This window comes from Vulpes vulpes, chromosome 7 (assembly GCF_048418805.1).
Source record: "Vulpes vulpes isolate BD-2025 chromosome 7, VulVul3, whole genome shotgun sequence".
Lineage (NCBI taxonomy): Eukaryota > Metazoa > Chordata > Mammalia > Carnivora > Canidae > Vulpes > Vulpes vulpes.
The window spans coordinates 73,225,801-73,245,422 of NC_132786.1; the positions used below are offsets into that span (position 1 = coordinate 73,225,801).

Below are 19,622 nucleotides of genomic sequence, written 5' to 3' on the forward strand. Positions count from 1 at the left end.
GGTGTGATCTTCTTGGAAAGGTTTAGATGAGTTAACAATAGCAGCAGTTCCATCAGAACTGAAAGACAAGCAGTGTTTGGGTGGGATGGCTTCATCTTAGACTCCAGTGATCTTCACTCCTGACTGCAAGAAGCCTTGTCCTACAGCTGGGATGAGCAAGGGCCCTGGGAGTGACCCCTTGAAAACACTCTGACTCTCTGGGAAGTGGCTTGTCAGAGATGAAAGAGGCCCTGAGAAGTGAGGCGGGAATGCTATAGTCTTTGGTGGAAATGTCTGCATCCCTAGGAGCCTGGCCGCAGGCTGGGGTGGATAGCTGGCTAGGGATGAGTTAGTAGTAAAGTCCTTCATGGCAACATTGATACACGTGTCAAGGGCTTGATTGCTTTGAGCTGGGATCCCCAGCAATCTCCCTGCCATGTTCCCCGGAGGAATTCAGAGGACACTATCTGCTCTACCTACCAACAGGGCCTTTTCAAAAGGTTGGACTTAACAACCCTCTTATCCTGCACTCATCTCCCATAGGTGTAGATCCTCCCTGAAGAAAGGCCCCATCCTACCCACCAAAGCAGAACTGATAGTGCAGAGACCCAGGCACACCAGGCACTCCGTAACCTCTCCCTCGTCCAGAGCATTTGGCTCTGAGCTCTGTAGTGTGCATTTGCCACTTGGCTAAAATGCAGTAAGTTCAGAGTGGCACTAAAACAGGGTCATAGATGAGGTTTGAAAATGAAAATCTGGCAGTGCTCTGGCAGATGTCTTACACATCACAGGGAAACCTATAGGGGCATAACATACCAGGCTCAAAGTAGAAAAACAGGAATAGGAGTGGTTTTGTCTCCAACTCTGCAGATCAACTCCTGGGGATTTGAGAAGGGAGGCCAGGGAGTCAAGAGGAAAGCAGGCAGGGAGGCCAGGAGGGGTGGGCCCTCATCAGACCAGGCCCAGGCGCCAGTGGGAGAATGAAAGCACCACTTTCCTTGCACCTGAAGATCTGTCTTGCCTGACAGGAATGTGCAGGGTCTCAGACCTCAGAAGGAGGAAGAGTCAGTGATATTTGGGGAGAGTGAGGGTCATAGTAGGGAAGACCATGAGAAGCAGGTGGGACAGGCACTGCTGAGGGATAGGATGAAAGTGGTTTTTGACCGTATCTCCTCCATCACCTGGCTCAGCTTGGCTCAGAAATTCTTGCTGCATCGTCACTCTGGGCTGAGGCCCAGAGAGCTGCCAGCCTCCTAATTACAGGCATTTCTCATTGGTGTCGTTGTGGCTGTAGCGTACCCAACATTGGAGCTGCTTTATACCATGGAAGGGGTGCTTGCTGCCTGGAAAAATTGCTCTTTTTCTTCCTCACCAAGCCTTCCATCTGCCTCTACTCACACCCAACTTCTTTTGGCCACCTCTTCTTCACTCTGATGCTTGCCAGCTGGCTCATTCATTCACTCTCCCCACCAGGGATCCTGAGGTTCATGCACACAGGCTCCAGCAGAGCAGTCCAAGCCCCACATACCCTGCCGAGTCAGTCTGTCGGTTGGTCTGTCTGTCATTCCTCCCCTCCCCCTCCACAGACACCCATTCACAAACTCCTTTACTGTCTGGAAGCTGTGGATGGGGCTGGGGAGGTGGACTACAGCTCAGTGTTCACCAGCTCCAGCACTTTGGTTTTCCTCAGCAAGAGCTACCTCAGCCCTTTGACTTTATAAAGAGGCCAAGACTTTGGTGTGACAAGCTCTCCCTTTCGTCCCGTGCCTCAGCCCTCACCCAAGCAGGTTTCCCAGAGGAACCCAGGTAGATCCTAATGCATACACCCTTCAGTTTCAATTCTGAGTCCCTGCAGGGAACTGAGAGACAAATTCATTCATTCATTCATTCATTCATTCAATCTCTTTAAAACATTTTATTGAATGCTTACAACATATGAGGTGCTGAGGAAAGAGGTGAACGAGGTGGGTGCCAGCCCTGAACTTATTAAGTGAAGGTCTTTGTGGGTAGGCAGACGCTGATCTAATCATATAGGAGGGCCTGACTGGCCCAGTTGGCAAAGTATGCGATTCTTGACCTTGGGGTTGTAAGTTTGAGCCCTACTTGGGTATAGAGATTATGTAAAAAATAAAATCTTAAAAAAAAGAATTAATCATATAAATAATTACAGTAGCACTAATGGGTTATGAGAAGTGCCAAGAATAAGAAGGAAGTGGTATTCTAAGAAGGTTTGGCTTGTAAGGGGGAGTGGAACCAGAGGGATGGTGCCTGGGAGGCTGGCTGGGAGAGAGCACACAGCCCAGGCCTCTCTTACTTCCTTTCCAGGCTCCTGCACAGTGATGGATGAGGGAGAAGCCAACAGTTTATTTCCCCTGGAAGCCATGTTGCTGATGTGGTGCAGGGCACCACAACTCCTGCTATTTAATAAAGAACACTGCATGTGTCCTGGGTAGATGGATGAGCAAATATTCCTGACTGAAGCACCACGTGGTGTCCCTAATGTGAATGGATAGGAGAGGACTGGGCTGAGGTTGAGGCTGGGAGACTGAGATGGGGGGCCAGGTCTGAAACTCCGGAAGTGTAGATGGGGTCAGCAGTGTGGTTATCCTTCCCTACAAGCACAGAAGTCCTCCACATTGTGGGTGGCTGCTGCCCCCTGATGGGCATAGGCAGACAGTTTTGTCCTTTAAGGAAGGTCTGAGTGAGAAGTACTTAAAACAGAATTGTGGGGCATCCCAAAGAGGGGTGAGAAGAGCTTTCTTAGGATTCTTTTCCCTCTGAACACTGCAGCCAGCACTGGGAAGGCCTCCCTATAGCTAGAGCCCTGAAGCTTGCAGTTAAGTCTTTGGAGATAGAATTTTGATTTCTAAAGTGGTGAAAAGGCAGGAGAGGAGGCAAAAAAAAAAAAAAAAAAAGAAAAGAAAAAAAAGAGGGAGGAATGTGGAATCCCAAACCGACTTCATTCAAATGACACATCCCACTTCCTTTGTCTATTGGTCTCTGTTTATCCGGGATAGGATTAACCCCATAGCCTTAAAAATCTGTTTTGTATTTCAGAACTTCCTCTCTTGAGTTATGTGTTTAAGAATAACTGGCATTTTCTTTTGAGCATACATTATTTACTTGGAGGTAGGGCTTCATAAATCTGATGTTAAGTGTTCAGGCTCCCCCCCCCCCATTACTATCAACCAGTCATCCCATCCATCCAAAATGTATTGAAAGTAAATGGGGTTTGAAGAGAAAGGGAAATTGCTTTTCACTGTACCTTTTGCACTTTTTGAACTTTCTACCTACCATGTGTTCAGGTTATACTGTTGAAAAGTTATTATTTAAAAAGTGCATTCTCAGTTGCAACCCCTGCAGGGTGTGGCAGTCTTGCACACAGGTCCGTTCCTGAACCCAATGGAATGGCAAGTAGTCTCTGCCTTCTAGGTTCTGGGAGCACCCAGATCTACTGGTGGGGTGAGATCCCTCTCAGCCTTGGATCTGTCTGATAAGCTGACCTGAGGGAAGTTTCTCTCCTGTCTCTTGGAGGACCTGTGTTCTGGGTCTCTATGTGTGTATGTTATGTTTGCTTTGGGTATGTTCTCATGGTATCTTATAGTGTACATGCTACAATTTCTTTGTAAGTTTTTAAAATTAATGTGTGTCTACCCCCCACTAGACTTCATTCTCCATGAGAGTAGGGACTAGTGTCTTTTTTTAGCTTACCAATTTTATCCCTAGTGCCTGGTACATAGTAGGAGCTCAGTAAATACTTATTGAATGAATGATTGTGTGTGATCTCTGTCTGTGCGTGCTTTAGTAGCTGCAATTTGTCTGTGAACTGTTAGAGGCACAGTTATAGCTATCTGTTATAGTGTGACAGATGTCTCATATTCTCTGAAAATATGAGGATTGTTAAAATGATGTGTACGATGTATGCATCTATGTGCATTCTGGTTGCATTTTATACATGTAATTGGGAGTCTGTGGTGACAGTGAAGAAAGAATTTATTAAATACCAATTATATGTCAGATCTTGGGTGAGACCCCCGAACAAAAAACAACTTCCTCTGCTTGCTGTAGTTAACTGGGTGGGAGTGGGTATTTGCCCCAAAGATATAGATGTTAAACAAATGGGACACCTGTACCCCAATGCTCACAGCACAATAGCCAAACTGTGGGAGGATCCACAATGTCCTTCGACAGATGACTGGATAAAGAAGATGTGGTCTATACCTACAGTGGAATATTACTCAGCCATCAGAAAGGATGAATACCTACCATTTGCATCCCTGTAGATGGAACTGGAGGGTATCATGCTGAGCGACTAAGTCAATTGGAGGACAATCATCATATGGCTTCACTCATATATGAAATATAAGAAATAGTGAAAGGGACCATCAGGGAAAGGAGGGAAACTGGGAAAAATTAGAGAGGAAGACGAACCCTGGGAGACTCCTCTAAAACAAAGGAAGGGGATCCCTGGGTGGCGCAGCGGTTTAGCGCCTGCCTTTGGCCCAGGGCGCGATCCTGGAGACCCGCGATCGAATCCCACGTCGGGCTCCCAGGGCATGGAGCCTGCTTCTCCCTCTGCCTGTGTCTCTGCCTCTCTCTCTCTCTGTGATGACTATCATAAATAAATAAAAATTAATTAAAAAAAAAAACAAAAAAACAAAGGAAGGGTTGCAGAAGGGGAAGAGGGTGGGGGGAAGGGGTAACGGAGCGATGGGCATTAAGGAGGGCACGTGATGAGATGAGCACCGGGTGTTATGCTATATGTTGGCAAATTGAATTTAAAAAGTAATAAATTAAGCACACTCAAAGTAAAAATAAACTGGGTAGGAACTAGCAATGCCTGTTTCCCCACAGTGGGGGGTAGGCGGCGAAGGGGTCCGGAGGGGCGGTACTGGACTAGAGGTGGAGCCCCGCTTAAGAAGCTCCGCCCCCGGCCATAACTCACTCCTTTCTTCCTTCCTTCCTTCCTTCCTTCCTTCCTTCCTTCCTTCCTTCCTTCCTCCCTTCCTTCCTCCTTTCTTTCTTTTCTTTTCTTTTCTTTTCTTTTCTTTTCTTTTCGTTTCGTTTCGTTTCGTTTCGTTTGTTTTGTTTTGTTTTGTTTTGTTTTGTTTTGTTTTGTTTCCTATCCCGGAACGTTTTTTTCTCCTTCCACCACGTCCTCCTCCGGACTCTTTTGAATGACGAGCACTTCCGGAACCTCCGGGCAGCTCGGCGTGGTTGGCTTGCCGGAACCGGCTTCTTGCCCGGCGTGTGCGCGGGCCGGGTCCGCTCGCGGGTTCGCGCGACCCCGTTTCCCAGCCTCATGGCCGGGCTGACCCTGTTTGTGAGCCGCCTCCCACCCTCCGCCCGCAGTGAGCAGCTGGAGGAGCTGTTCAGTCAGGTGGGGCCGCTGAAGCAGTGCTTCGTGGTGACGGAGAAAGGTAGGGGGCGGGGCTGCCGAGGCTGGGGCGAGGGGCGGGGGGCTCCCGGGAGCGGGATCCCGGCGGGGACATCCTCCCGGCCTCAGCCAGCCTGGGATTCTGCACCCGCTCCGCCGAGAAGGGGCTGGGGATTGCGTTTCTTTTCTAAACCGACTCGGTTCTGGATGAATCCATAGGGGTCCGTTTCTGAAAGTCAAGGCATTGCCTTTGGGTTACAGAGCGCTTTCCATTTATTACCCGCGCTCACTTTGCACTTTGCAAGATCTTAATTCGATAACAAGGAGATAGTTAATGTTTAATAACACGTCAGTAAGGCTTATTGAGAGTCAGCCTATCGCCTGGCATGGTGCTGAATTCCGCACGTGTTAATCTCATTTAATTTCCTCAACAGACGTGTTGGGTGGAGAGACTTAACCCCATTTTACAGACAGGAATCTGGGGCTTAGGTTAAATTTGGTAACTTTAAGTTCGTATAGCTTGTAAGTAGTGGATCCAGATTTTGGTTACTTGACCCGGAGCTCCTAACCAGTATGCTCTTCATTTACTCACTTATCCATTTACTCGTTTATTCATTCAAATATTTTTTGAATGGCTACTCTGTACTAGGCGCTGTTGTAAGTCCTAAGGATGCAACCTTGCATCAAACCAAGCCAAAAAACTTGCTCTTACGTCTTCAAGATGGGGAAGACAGCCAATAAATAAGCAAGATACATAGTGATAAGGGTGGTAAATACTAAGGAGAAAAATAAGTCAGGAAGGATAAGGAGTCTGTGCAAATGAGTGTGCGAGAGGAGGGTTGTAGAGGAGTGAGGAATGGCAGTTATATAGAGAGCAGCCAGGGAAGGCCTGACCAAGATGAGGGAGTGAACTTGTGTCTCTCCAGGAGGAGTCTCGGTGGAGGAAACAGCAAGCTCAGGAACACTGGAGGAATAGCAAGGAAAACAGGGTGACCACAGTGAGTGAATGAAGGTAAGAGAATTAGGAGATGAGATTCAACGGTACCAGATCATCTAGGATCTATAGGCCATTGGAAGGACTTTGACTTTTACTTTGAGATGAGAAACTACTAGTTTTGGATAGGGAGCAGTAAGTATGATCTGGCTTACATTTTAAAAGTTTCTCTGAGGCTGCTGTTGGATAATAGGACAGAAGCAGGGAGACCAGATAGTAAGTAGGCTTTTGCAATGATCTAGGTGAGAAATTATGATGTTGACCAGGATGGTAATAATGAAGGTGGTAAGAAGTGATTGGGATATGGATATTTTTGAAGGTAGAACTGAGAGGATTTGCTGATGGATCAGATGTGGGGTATGAAAAAAGAGGAGTCAAGTCTGACTCCCAAGGTTTTTGGTTTGAGCCCCTGGGGATATTGATTTGTGTAGTACTGCTATATTCCCCATATTCTGTGTGATGCTCATTGCATCACTGTGTGAAAGGGTTGGCATGTATTGGAATGAGGAAGAATTGTAAGGATTTTAATTGTAGAAGCATTCCTTCCTCTTAACCTAGACTTCAAGGGACACTTGAGATAGGCACCTGATGTTCCATTTAGCTCCCTTCTAGTCAAGAGGCTCTCTCTGTAGGTGGCTGTTGCTTTGCCTTTCAGCAGAACAGCTAGCAAGAACTGGCATCCTGTAGGCCCCCCCCAACACCCCCCCCCACCCCGTTTCCCTCCATGGTATCTGCATATGTGATATGTGAGTAGGCAAGTTAACTGTGTGCTAGTAATCCCTCCATCATTAGCTTCTATTTCATTAATAGCAGAGGTTGAAGTTGGGATTGTCCACATGGCTCTGATTGCTATACAAGCCATAACACTAGCCTGGTTCATTGTCATTTTAAGTAGAGATATAGGTGAGTGAGAGAATGAGAGTACTCTACAGCCTTGTTTCTTAAACTGCAGATCATTACTTGTTAGTGGGTTTTGAGTGGGTCGTGACAAGAATTTTAAGTAATTTGTACACCTAGTGTGAGGCTCAGACTTACAACCCCCCAGATCAAGACTCTCATGTTCCATGACTGAGCCAGCCAGGTACTCCATTGATTTTATATGAAAAATATATATGTGTACTGGGTTCTACTATAAGTTACATTCATTACTTGGGAGAAACACTGTTGTCCAGTGTTTAGTGGTTCTGTCCTAGGGAAGGACAGGCATTGAAAGGAAATTGTCTTTTGGGTCCTCAGAATATAGCAGAGGTGTAATTTTACCTTGTACCCTGTGTATGTGGTCTAAATCTTAGGGGAAAAAAGTGGGGGGGCTCTATTCCCTTTTTTTATTCCCTTTTTAAATGATCGTATACTTTTCTGTCCAGATAGTCAGGATGTGTTGGAAAGAGTGCTGTACTGGGATGGGAAGAAGGGAGGGGATGTGGGATGAGGTCTTAGTTATGATGACTTGAAGGCATGCCACTTAACCTCTTAAAGATGGGGAGGATATCACAGGATGTTGTGGGGATTCAAGTAAAATGAGAGTGCTTTTTGCAGACAAACAGTGAATGGCATTTATTGTGAATACATGTTTTTATTTGGTGCTGAGCTCGTTCACGTATTCACGTTTCAGCTGCTTTGTTTTTGGTTGTACTGATCAGGAAGGGCCCTGATTTTTCTTCTGACTTCTGACAGTGAGTGGGCAGGCCTTTGTGAGGAGTCCCAAGAGAAAAGACCTTGATCTCCAGATCACAGTATGCCTTCCTAGGGCAAAGTACCAGCTTTAACTATTTATGTGAATTGGCGTCCTGTGTTTGAGGGCTTGTATCCTGAAGTAGGTTCAAGTGTAGTTGAAAAAGAAGCAGAGCATATGAGCCATGTTTCTTTGGGTAGTAGGCAGACTACCTGGTCTTTTTTCCTTTTTAAAAAATTAATTAATTTATTTATCTATTTATTTATTTATCTATTTGAGAGAGAGCGTGTAAGGGGAAAGGGAGAAGAAAGCAAGAGGGAGATAGAAAAGCAGACCCCCAGCTAAGCCAAGGAACCAGTGCAGGACTCAATTCCAGGACTGTGGGATCATGACCTGAGCTGGAGGCAAACGCCCAACCGACTGAGCCACCTAGGTGCCCCAATCTTTTTCCTTTCTGATGCAGTAAATGACTTAAAAATTTGAGTACACAAAATGTTAAACCAATAAAAGCATACCAAAAAAAAGGGCAGAGGATCCCTGGGTGGCTCAGCGGTTTAGCACCTGCCTTTGGCCCAGGGCGTGATCCTGGAGTCCTGGGATCGAGTCCCACGTCGGGCTCCCGGCATGGAGCCTGCTTCTTCCTCCTCCTGTGTCTCTGCCTCTTTCTCTCTCTCTCTCTCTGTCTATCATAAATAAATAAACAAATCTTTAAAAAAAAAAAGGGCAAAAGTTGGTTATAGTTTTTATTTGCAACTATTAATCAATCGGCTTGGTCCTAATATTCTTTATGGCCTTTATATTGGTGGAGTCCCATGGAAAGAACAGGGGGCTAGTGATGAGGAATCAGTTGAGCTACTAACACTCTGGTGCATTAACTAGTTCACTTAGTTTCCTCCATCTCAAATTATTCATTTGGAAAGGATGAATTTTACCTACCTCAGTGTGTTCTAGAAGTAAGATAAGAGATTTATAGCTACTTTGGAAAGGTTAAATTTGGTATTGATTGCTAAGGCTTGGTAAAAATGGTAATAGTATCTGCAGGCTCCCAAAACAATGTTTATTGTTTTTGAGGTTCTTTTGTCAGGGCCTCGGGCATTCATTTCTGATCTGCTGCATTATTACACTGCAGTTTTCAAAGTTACCATACTTACCTTTCCCACCTTCTCTGGTAATGTTCCATTCTCTTTGATGTTGAGTTATTCTTTGGGGATATATGGATATCATGGATTTCCAGTATTCTCAAGATTATCAGGAAAGGAGGAAGAAGAGCAGCTAACAGTGAAGACACCAAATTAGAAGAGGAAGCCTAACAATTTCTGAGCAAAGTGGGGAAGGGGCCACTGATGCCAAATTTGTTTCTATCTCTCCTGAAAATTTTGGCAAACTGATAAGAGGATGGTCTGGCAGTATATTTGCTACTTAGGGCCTTGAGAATTTACTGGTTTAAAAAAAAAAAAAGAATTTACTGGTTTAGGGCTCTTGGTTTATGATTCTCCCCCACCCTTCACTTTTCAGGGAGTAAGGCATGTCGAGGCTTTGGCTATGTTACTTTTTCTATGCTAGAAGATGTTCAGAGGGCCCTCAAGGAGATCACCACTTTTGAAGGCTGTAAGATCAACGTAACTATTGCCAAGAAAAAACAGAGGAATAAGTCCAAGGAAAAGGGGGAAAATGGTGAGTTTCTAGTAACTGAAGGTAACTTTCCCTCAGGGTAAGGAAGGGGGGGGGGGAAAGGGGATAGCTTCTAAATTTAAAGCTTCCTTAAATTTCTTTTTGATGTCCAAAATCATCTAGTGTATTTTATTACTCATTTTTGTCCTTTATTTAATTCTGACTTTGGAAATCTGATGGTCCTCCATGTTGTCATATTTAATCCTGTGGGAAATGCCTTTTTTTTTTTTGCTGGTAGCTTCTTTCCTGTGATGTTCTGGGACTAGAGGTAGGTGATTTTGGATCGCAGACTTATTTTGTTGCCTCTTATTTTTTAGAAAATTCAGAGCCCCCAAAGAAGGAACCAAAGCCTAAAAAACCCAAAGTGGCAGATAAGAAAGCCAGATTAATTATTCGGAACCTGAGCTTTAAGGTGAGTGATGGAGAAAACACTGCCTGTTCTCCAGGCTGTTGGTGCTCATTGGTGGAAATCCTCACCAAGATGATATAATTGGACATATTTCCTTCTGGGGATGAATCTTAGCATTGTTGAATACAGAAAATGGGCCTGTATAAACAATTAATTAAGGATATTAAGTGTGAAGATGCCTGCCTTTTGGGACACTACTACTGAGATAGGGAGGAGAGGAAGAGCTCTTTGATGTCTATCTTGTCTCTTAGATCCAAAGCAAGATGTCTACTGTTTAGAAATGTTTGATATCCTAGTCTCAAGAGTAAAAAAAAGGTGTGAGAGTATTCAAGTTCTTTGTAATGAATTGATTTAACAGTTGATATTTCACGTTTATTTTCTGTGATAATATCTTTTCTTCGCTTTTGGCATCAGTGTTCAGAAGATGACTTGAAGACAGTATTTGGTCAATATGGAGCTGTCCTGGAAGTAAACATCCCCAGGAAGCCAGGTACCAGTAAACCTTCATTTGTTGTGGATTAGATTAAGATTATTTAAAGTAGCGGTCTTTTTCCATTTCCACCTTGAACTAACCACAATTTGAAATAGAAATACAGGGGCACCGGGGTGGATCACTCAGTTGAGCATCTACTCTTGATTTCAGCTCAGATCATGATCTTAGGGTTGTGGGATCGAGTCCCATGTGGGGCTCACACTTAGTGCAGAGTCTGCTTGTCCCTCTCCCTCTGCCCTCCCCGCCCCCCCTGCACATGCATGCACGCTTGCATGCTCTCTCTCTCTCAAATAAATAAAATCTTTTAAGCAAAATAGAAATACAAAGTTCATGTCATACTCTTTATGAGCCCCAGATGACATGATATACGTACATAAAATATCAGGCACAGTGCTTGACACCTAGCAAAAACTCAAAAAGAGTCTTATTCCCCCAGTGGCATTTTTAATTAGATCAGAACTAGTTTTAGAAGATAAGTTATAGTTCAAGAAAATTGCTCTGCCCAAGCTTCAGTCAGAGTATACTCAGTAGGAGTACATAAGCTACTGCTTTGGGCAAGGGGCTAACTGGTTGGCAGGACTTGGGTCATCTTGTAATGTCCTGCTTGGTGTTCGTTAGCTGCCCACCTGCTGCCTCTAACTTCTTTGTACGTTTGCACGCAGATGGAAAGATGCGTGGTTTTGCTTTCGTCCAGTTCAAAAACCTTCTAGAAGCAGGAAAGGCTCTCAAAAGCATGAACATGAAAGAGATAAAAGGTAAGTTTTATATACCTATACTATTCATCTAGATATTTCTGGTGTTTGGATGAATTAGCAGAGTAACCCACTTTCTACATTTTCAAAAGGTGTTTTGAATTGTTGAGAGTCTTACTGCTAATATAGAAGCTGTTTGGTGAAATATTCCTAGTGCTTGATCTTAGGGTTAAACTTGAAAGAACGCAAGCCATTATTCGCTATTCCTTATTTGGTGATGAGTGTGTACTTAAATCTTTAATGAAAATATATGCCTGAAATAATCATTGTTAGATGCAGATTGCTGTCCAGGGAATGTGTGGATTTTGCAGGTTTCTCTGTCTTGGTCTTGATCACCCTTGAGCTCTGGTGGGCTGTTAAACTGGCTGTGTTCATTTACTAGGTAGTAAAGAAGGGCTTGGCTTGGAGACTTTGTAACTTCTGTGCAAAACTCTTGCTTTGTCTAACTGGAAACTTGTCTACCTGGAAACACTGTTCCATTCTTTCTTTACTTTTTTACTTTCTCTTATCCTAGGTGTGGGGGCTGTGTAGAAAGGCAAAACAACATTTAAATTGATAAAGAGCTTAAGGGTTAAAAGGGGCAGGCTACTCTGAGCTTTATTTTGGAACCAGTGTTCTCTGAATTGGCAGTTTCTTTTGTTTGTTTTGGTTTTGTCACTGTCTTTGATGAATAAGAAGTCGTTTACAAGAGATGTTAAAAAGAGGAAGACCTTTCTGATGATACTTTTCTTTCTGACAGGGCGTACAGTGGCTGTGGATTGGGCTGTGGCAAAGGATAAATATAAAAATACACAGTCTGCCTCTGCCCCAGGTAAGATGTGGTGTTGGGTAGAAGAGGTTGTATGTCCTGAGGTGAGTATGGAAACATCCCTATCCTACGGAAAATTATAAGGGAACCTGCTAGTAAGGGAACCCAGTAAGAATATTGGGTCAAAGATACAAAAGCACAAGATTAACAGAAAGAATGAGACTAAGGATTAAGAGAAACTGAGTTCTTGCAGGCTCAGAAATGAGCCCAGAGCTGTTTGTTGATTCATATTGTACCATCTGGTGATCTGGTCTCAAAATAGGATCTTTTGAGTCTAAACCCACTCCTGAGTGTGAATGTGAATAAGGAGTAGGGCCTAAGTTCATTGTCCCCCTGACGGCTGTCCTTTCCCAACTTTTTTTTTTTTTTTCTTTTTTTTCCCAACTTTTCTTAATAGCGATTGAATATTAAGAATAGAGAAACTGGGGCAGTTTCTAGATGGCTCAGTCGTTGAACATCTGCCTTTGGCTCATGTTGTGATCCCAGAGTTCTGGGATCAAGTCCCACATCAGGCTCCCCTCATGGAGCCTGCTTCTCCCTCTGCCTATATCTCTGTGCCTCTCTGTGTCTCTCAAGACTGACTGACTGACTGACTAAATAAATAAATAATCTTTTTAAAAAAAAAGAATAGGGAAACTTTGGGGCACCTGGGTGCCTCTGTTGGTTAAGTGTCTGCCTTTGGCTCAGGTCATGATCTTGGGGTCCTGGGATTGAGTCCGATATCTGGCTTCCCTGCTCAATAGAGAGTCTGTTTCTCCCTCTCCCCCTGCTCCTCCTCCCTGCTTATGCTCCCTCTCTCCCAAATAAATAAGTTAAAAATAAAAATAATAGGGAAACTTAAAACTTGAGGGTTGTTTTGTTTTTTGTTTGTTTTTTAGAAAGCAGTGGCTTTGAAGCCACCAGGAGCTCAGAGAACAGAACTCACTGAGATGAAAGTTTGTGGCTGAGCACCATAGTAAGCATTGTGCTGGCTGTGGTGCACAATGGCAGGCTGTCTGTGGGCACTCAGTTGCTACTTCTCTCATTCTGAGCCTGATTAACCTTAAGGCTTCTGATGAATGGGGCAGGCTTCCAGGGAATCTCAGTCATGAGGGGTTTTTGTTGTTCTTTTTGTGGTTTTCCCTCATACTTTCTCTTACATGTGGTAAGAAAAAAATATATAATATATAATTTTTTATATTTTATGATATATTTATGTAAAATGTATTTTTTTATAGTTATAAGTTCTAGTCCTAGCCCCAAGGAACTAGGAGCTTAGGGTTTTAGTTACTCTGTTCAAATAACCTTGTTTTGGATTCTAAATGAATTCTTGACTATTTATCTCTGTGTGTAGGTGAGAAGAGGCCTGAACCTAAACATCAGGAATTAAGTAAAGAGAATGGTAGGGAAGAAGAGGATATGGAAGAGGAAGAGGAAGAAGAGGATGATACAGAAGAGGAAGAAGATGGGGAGGAGGATAAAGAATCAAGGGTGACCAAGCCTGCACAGATTCAAAAGAGGTAAGTAGCTCAGCTTGTTCTGAGACAACAGAAGAAGATCTAGGATTCTCTCTGGGAGGAGCAGTGGTCTTCCCTGCCCCCAGCACGGCAGACGTAATGTGTGTGATGAAGGGGCATAGACCCCTCTGGCAGCCCAGATCCTTAGTTCTGAACTGTGCCATTGCAGACCTGTCAGGAGGGCTGCACCTGCAGAGAGCAGTGAGGAGGATCATTCTGACGAAGACAGCAGCCTGAAGGAGAGAGATGATAGTATTGATGGAGAGGAACTGGCTCAGAGTGACACCAACAGTGAAGAGCAAGAGGACGAAGGTTTGCCTGGGGATCTTTGTAGACACTTTTACATTTAAAACCGGTTACTGACAAATGTGCATCAGTTCAGTGCACACCTCTCATTAAATAGGACCCCAAAGTGGTCTGTCAGATTCATGTTTCAGTGCTGAAAAGGATACCCTTATATTCCTTCTAAAGGTTTTTGTTTTGTTTTAAAATTAGTTTGGGGGATCCCTGGGTGGCGCAGCGGTTTGGCGCCTGCCTTTGGCCCGGGGCACGATCCTGGAGACCGGGGATCGAATCCCACATCGGGCTCCCGGTGCATGGAGCCTGCTTCTCCCTCTGCCTGTGTCTCTGCCTCTCTCTCTCTCTCTGTGACTATCATAAATAAATAAATAAATAAATAAATAAATAAATAAATAAATAAATAAATAAATAAATAAATAAAATAAAATTAGTTTGGAATGGCATTTGAAGGTTAAGATTCTCAGGGAATTTAAAACCTGGCTTAATGCTGAGGCACTACTTCTCTCTTGTTTATCCAAGGTGAATGAATAACTGGATAAGCAGGATATTATATTCTAACACCAAGTGGATTTTAAACAACTCTTGTGAATTGAGATAGGGATAAAGACCTCTTGTGGCATTTTGTAAAGCTGTAATCAAACCCAGTTGCCACCTTTATAAAGAATGTTGGGTGTAAACTCATTTATTGAGGGAGGCAGGTCATTACAGAATGAGGAATGGTCAATAACTGGTTGTTTAGGTTAAGTCTGGTGTGTCAGTTTGGCCATATAAAAAATCTGAGGAAATAGTTTTTTCCATGAGGAGAGAATGGGAGACACCCTAGAATCAGAGAAGCTTCTGTACTGAGGGGACTATGAGACCTTGCATTCAATAACCAGGTTTATCTGTCTCTTAACCATTCTTTACATTGAAAAAATTATTGGGCCAATACATAATAATGGCAGAAAATTTAAAAAGATAGTGCAGTAGAGTGTAATATAGAGAGAAAAGTTCCTCACCAGACCCCTAAGGGTCCCTGAAAGTAACCACTGCTGTGTTTTCATATTCTTTCAGAATTGTTATATATCTATAAACATGTATGTCTTTTTTTCTATTTCCCCTAAGATTTTATATATTCATTCATGAGAGGTACAGAGAAAGAGAGATAGACATAGGGGGAAGAAGCAGGCTCCTCTCAGGGAGCCGGATGCAGGACTCAATCCCTGGACCCGGCCCGGATCATGCCCTGAGCCGAAGGCAGACACTCAACTACTGAGCCATATAGGTCTATTTTTAAAAACAAACAGTAAATCTTCCTTGTACCCAGGTCCTCAGCCACTTTAGGGCCCCTCCCCAGAGACAACCAAAGTTAAAAGTGTCTTGTGTATCTATTTAATACCTTTATAAGCAAAAACAAATGTGGGGTGTACACATACACATACAGGTCCAGTAGTTATGTTTGTGTGTGTGAATGTCTATTTTTTTTTTTCCTCAAATGTTCTAAACCTTTAGACTGTCCTGACAGTATATAGGAATGTCTTTCTTTCCATACCCTTACCACATTGGATTTCATTCTTTTATTAAGTTGTTGCCAATTTGTTGGAATGAAAGACAGTATCTTTTTACTGATGCTATGTTTTTCTTATAAGTTTGAGCGTCTTTTCCTATATTTAGGTGTATATCCTTTGTTCACTTTTAATTTTGTTTTTTCTTATTTGTTTATGCAAGGTTTTTATATATCTAAGTTAGCTCCTTGTCATTTGGGTTGCACTAAGTCTTTTTCATTTTGTTGTTTTTCTTTTTACTTTAGATATGCAAATCTCAAAGAAAAAGAAGAGGAAGTTACCCTCTGATGTGAATGAAGGGAAAACTGTTTTTATCAGGTATGCCTTTGTACCTCAAGAGGTGCTGTTTCTGTTGCCCTCACAGGTTTTCCTTTTCTCCTTTTTTCCTTCTTCTCTCTTTGTCTCTCTTTATTTTTGGAAAGATTTTATTTTTATTTATTATTTTTTAAAGATTTTATTTATTCATGAGAGACACAGAGAGAGGCAGAGACATAAGCAGAGGAGAAGCAGGGAACCCCATGTGGGACTCGATCCCGATCCTGGGACCCCAGGATCATGCCCTGGGCCAAAGGCAGGTGCTCAGCTGCTGAGCCACCCAGACATTCTGAAAGATTTAATTTTTAAGTAAGCTCTACACCCAGGGTGGGGCTCAAATTCAGAGCCCCAAGTTGTGAGTTGCATGCTCCACGGACTGAGCCAGACAAGTGCCCCACTCTTTTTGTTTTCTAGTACTATTTCTGGTAGGTAGGCCAGAAAATTGGATCATTAATACATCTGGCCCTAGGAACATAGCAAACAGTGAGAATATAGGAGAATCAGAACTGCACCCAGAAGATAAAGAGCGGGAGTCTCCAGATTTTGTCCTCATTTACATTTCATTCTTTGTAACTGGGGTAGCATCATTTGGAACAAATCAGTTCTTTATTAGAAACATCTTGCTTCCTGCCTTTGTTTTAGGAGAAGTGCTGTAGAGGGGTGATACCACTTGTCCCAGATAATTTCTCTCTTCATACCTAACTTAACTTTCAAAGTAGTGTTGAGAATAAAATAAGGCATCCCATTTGTTTCCAAGAAAATTTAAGGGAGGAAGTCAAGTGGAGATAGGTTTTATCTCATGTTGCCATTGCTGTTTTAGTCCTACAGACTGTGGTAAGTTGGCTGTTTTATAGAGTCAGGACATCTTCAGGACACCTCAGGCATGCCTTCTTTTCCTTTCTTAAGTGCCAACCTACCAGGGCTATTTGGGTCTTATTTTAAAGATGTGTACTTTATTTTCCTGTAGAGTGTTTTAGGATTGTTTTTATTATATAAGTAATTTATGCTTATTGTAGGAAATTTAGGAAATTTCCTAAATGAGCAAAAAGACACAAGATATTAACCTTAATTATTACTCAAAGAACACCTGCACACATGCCCATATCATAGCTATTTACAGAGGTGAGTTTAGCCTCCACAAGCTATGCTATTGCCCATTTTCTGCCTTAACGGCATGTCTCTCATAGTTGTTTTTACTTGGTTATTTGGAATGGCCATATAAATAATTTTGTATTTGTAGAGGATTTTGTCTAATAAGAAAGGGGAAATGTTATACTTAGGAGCCTGTGATTTTAATACCGAGGATACCATTCCTTACTGTTTCCACATCTTTTAATTAATAAAAAACTTAGGAAAGTAAAGGATGGAAGACAAAAAACTATACACAGACCAATTAGAAGAAGTAATGTGGCTAGGATGTCTTATTGCAGAAAATCTTTTTTGTCTCAGTTACTTTGTAAGATGGAATTGTTTATGGGGTTAACTGAGTGTAGAGAAGAAAAATTATAAATATTTATTGAGGACTGTTTTTACCCTAGAAGGGTGTGAATAGCTGGGGAAATGAAGGATCTTTACAGTATATGGAAATTTAGTAGAACAAAATCTTCCAACTTTTTTTTAAGATTTTATTTATTTGACAGAAAGTGAGCAGGCAGAGGCAGAGGAAGAAGCAGGCTCCCCACTGAGCAAGGGGCCCCATGCTGGAGAATCCCAGGATCCTGGGATCATGACCTGAACCGAAGGCAGACACTAACTGAGCCACCCAGGTGCCCACTTCCAATATTTTTTAATTCCATGAAAAGGAATAAGTGCTTTTCTTGTTTTGCACTTAGTAAACTTTACTGTGTTTGCTTTTGAGTTATTATTTTGAAGAATTTTCTGACTTTTGTAAAGTTTATTTTTTTTTTTATTTTTATTTTTTTTTGTAAAGTTTAAATTGAAACCTCGATTTCACAGCAACACAGAGGGGAAAATGCGTAATTGAGAGAGGCGGGCAGATACACACATGTACACTCTTGACTTGTCTCATTAGCCTGCTGTGAATCTTTTGGTTGTAATAAGAGAAACTAATTTTGGCCAATTTAAATGAGAAATCAGGTTTGTTGGGTGAACATTGAGTGGTTCACTGGATCAAAGCAGGGGAAGAGCAAACCTTAAGGAGATGAAAATCTGGATGTTTTGGGGCTCAGCTGTAGAAGGCTGTGGTCTTTTCTCTGAGAATACTGCCTTTCTTTTTTTTCATTTTTAAGGTATAATATATATTCTGTAAAGTGCGTTAATCTAAATGTACAGCTCAGTGAAATTTTTCATACATATATATCCATGTACCCACCACTCAGATCAAGATACAGGACATTTTCAGATTTCCACTTCCTAGAAGTTTCCTTTGGGTGGGGTCCTGCTATTTTGAAATGAATTTGCATCTACAGCTTCTGGCCTTAATGTATGTCTGTTTAAGTTTTAACTTTCTGGGGGAGAGAATCTGATTAACATAGAAAGCCCAGTTAATGCTAGCCATGGGGGAGAGTCACACATCAGAGGTGGGGTCACTGGGGCCTCCCCTATCTATGGGTGCTATTCTTAAACTACAGAGGGTGGTTGTGAGCAAGAATACCACTCCATTTGGTGTCTCACCTTGTACTAAAACACAGGATCTCACTTTTGTAATTGACTTTTCTTGTGACCTGTCTTCCATAGAAACCTGTCTTTTGACTCAGAGGAAGACGAACTTGGGGAGCTCCTCCAGCAATTTGGAGATCTTAAGTATGTCCGTATTGTCTTGCATCCAGACACAGAGCATTCTAAAGGTATTTGTTGTCAGCTTGTCAGGCCCTAAAAAGGTAGAGACTGTTGCCATGGACACTGGGTTACTTGAGAGCGTAATGTGTGCCATTCTGAGGGGTCTACAGTCCATCCAGCCCAGGTTTCTATGATTCAGAGAAACACCAAGGACATTCTGAGGTTGTCTTCCAAGATATCAAACTCAGCATCTTTAATGGTGCTGCCAGCCACAATTTTGTCTAAGCTTTTTTTTAAGCCCTTGCTTATTTACTTTAGGGTAATGAATTCCATTTGTTGTTCTTCTTTGAATTTCAAATGTGATAGCATCTCATGGGTATTAATCATTCCACATTGCTTGAAATTACTGGGATCTTTTTCAGTTGCTTTTGTTAGAGATGGAAGCTAACAAGTTTTTTTGCAATGGCAACAGTCAGAAGGAAAACTGTATATAACAGGACTGCTGCCTTAGATTTTTTTTCCCCTAAAGCTATTTCTTTTGAACTTTTAAGGATTGGCCCCAGTTCATTCTAGTATACTGTTGTTAGGGGAGCAGCATCTTTTCAGTCTATTCATAATCTTTCATTTCATCAACTGCAATCATTCTCCTAAGCAGTGAGTTCTTAATTCATTCTGGTTCTTGCTTCCTTTGAGATTTAGCAAAAGCTATGAACCTTCTCTCCAGAAAAATGCCACTTCTGAGGATTTGTGGGCTCTCTGGACTCTGTTCAAGGGTTAAGAACCTCTATTCTGAACTTTACTTTCCAAATTGATGAGACCTGATCATTTTCGGTTTTTCCTTAGGCAAAAAGATAGAAGTAGGGCAGTATGATGGAAAGAAAGCTGAACTGCTTCCTGGAGATTAGGGATCTAATTGTAGCTAAGCCATAGACCAGCTGGGTGATTTTGGCAAATTGTTTAACCACTGCAGGCTTCAATTTCTTATCTATGAAATGAGTAGATTGAACTGGAATAATCACTGAAGGTGTCTTCAACTCTAATATTCAACTATACTTCTTGGACCTTCTTCATTT

General features: G+C 42.5%; 1 protein-coding gene across 3 annotated transcripts in view; it reads left to right on the forward strand.

Annotated features, from left to right (window-relative positions):
• The first annotated feature begins 4,928 nt into the window (after positions 1 to 4,928).
• The window catches only part of RBM28 (RNA binding motif protein 28), a 45,771-nt gene continuing 31,077 nt past the window's right edge, over positions 4,929 to 19,622 (forward strand). Inside the window, exons 1-10 of one of the 3 annotated variants that reach the window (XM_072764117.1) lie at positions 4,929 to 5,399; positions 9,538 to 9,696; positions 10,011 to 10,105; positions 10,517 to 10,592; positions 11,258 to 11,350; positions 12,087 to 12,158; positions 13,489 to 13,654; positions 13,821 to 13,963; positions 15,741 to 15,813; positions 18,508 to 18,617. In XM_072764117.1, coding sequence (XP_072620218.1) covers positions 5,282 to 5,399; positions 9,538 to 9,696; positions 10,011 to 10,105; positions 10,517 to 10,592; positions 11,258 to 11,350; positions 12,087 to 12,158; positions 13,489 to 13,654; positions 13,821 to 13,963; positions 15,741 to 15,813; positions 18,508 to 18,617 — 1,105 coding nt within the window. In that variant the 5' untranslated portion in view covers positions 4,929 to 5,281. Of the gene's footprint in view, positions 5,400 to 6,282; positions 6,369 to 9,537; positions 9,697 to 10,010; positions 10,106 to 10,516; positions 10,593 to 11,257; positions 11,351 to 12,086; positions 12,159 to 13,488; positions 13,655 to 13,820; positions 13,964 to 15,740; positions 15,814 to 18,507; positions 18,618 to 19,622 lie in introns of those variants that run through there. The other 2 variants (XM_026010784.2, XM_026010785.2) reach the window with 2 other exon arrangements.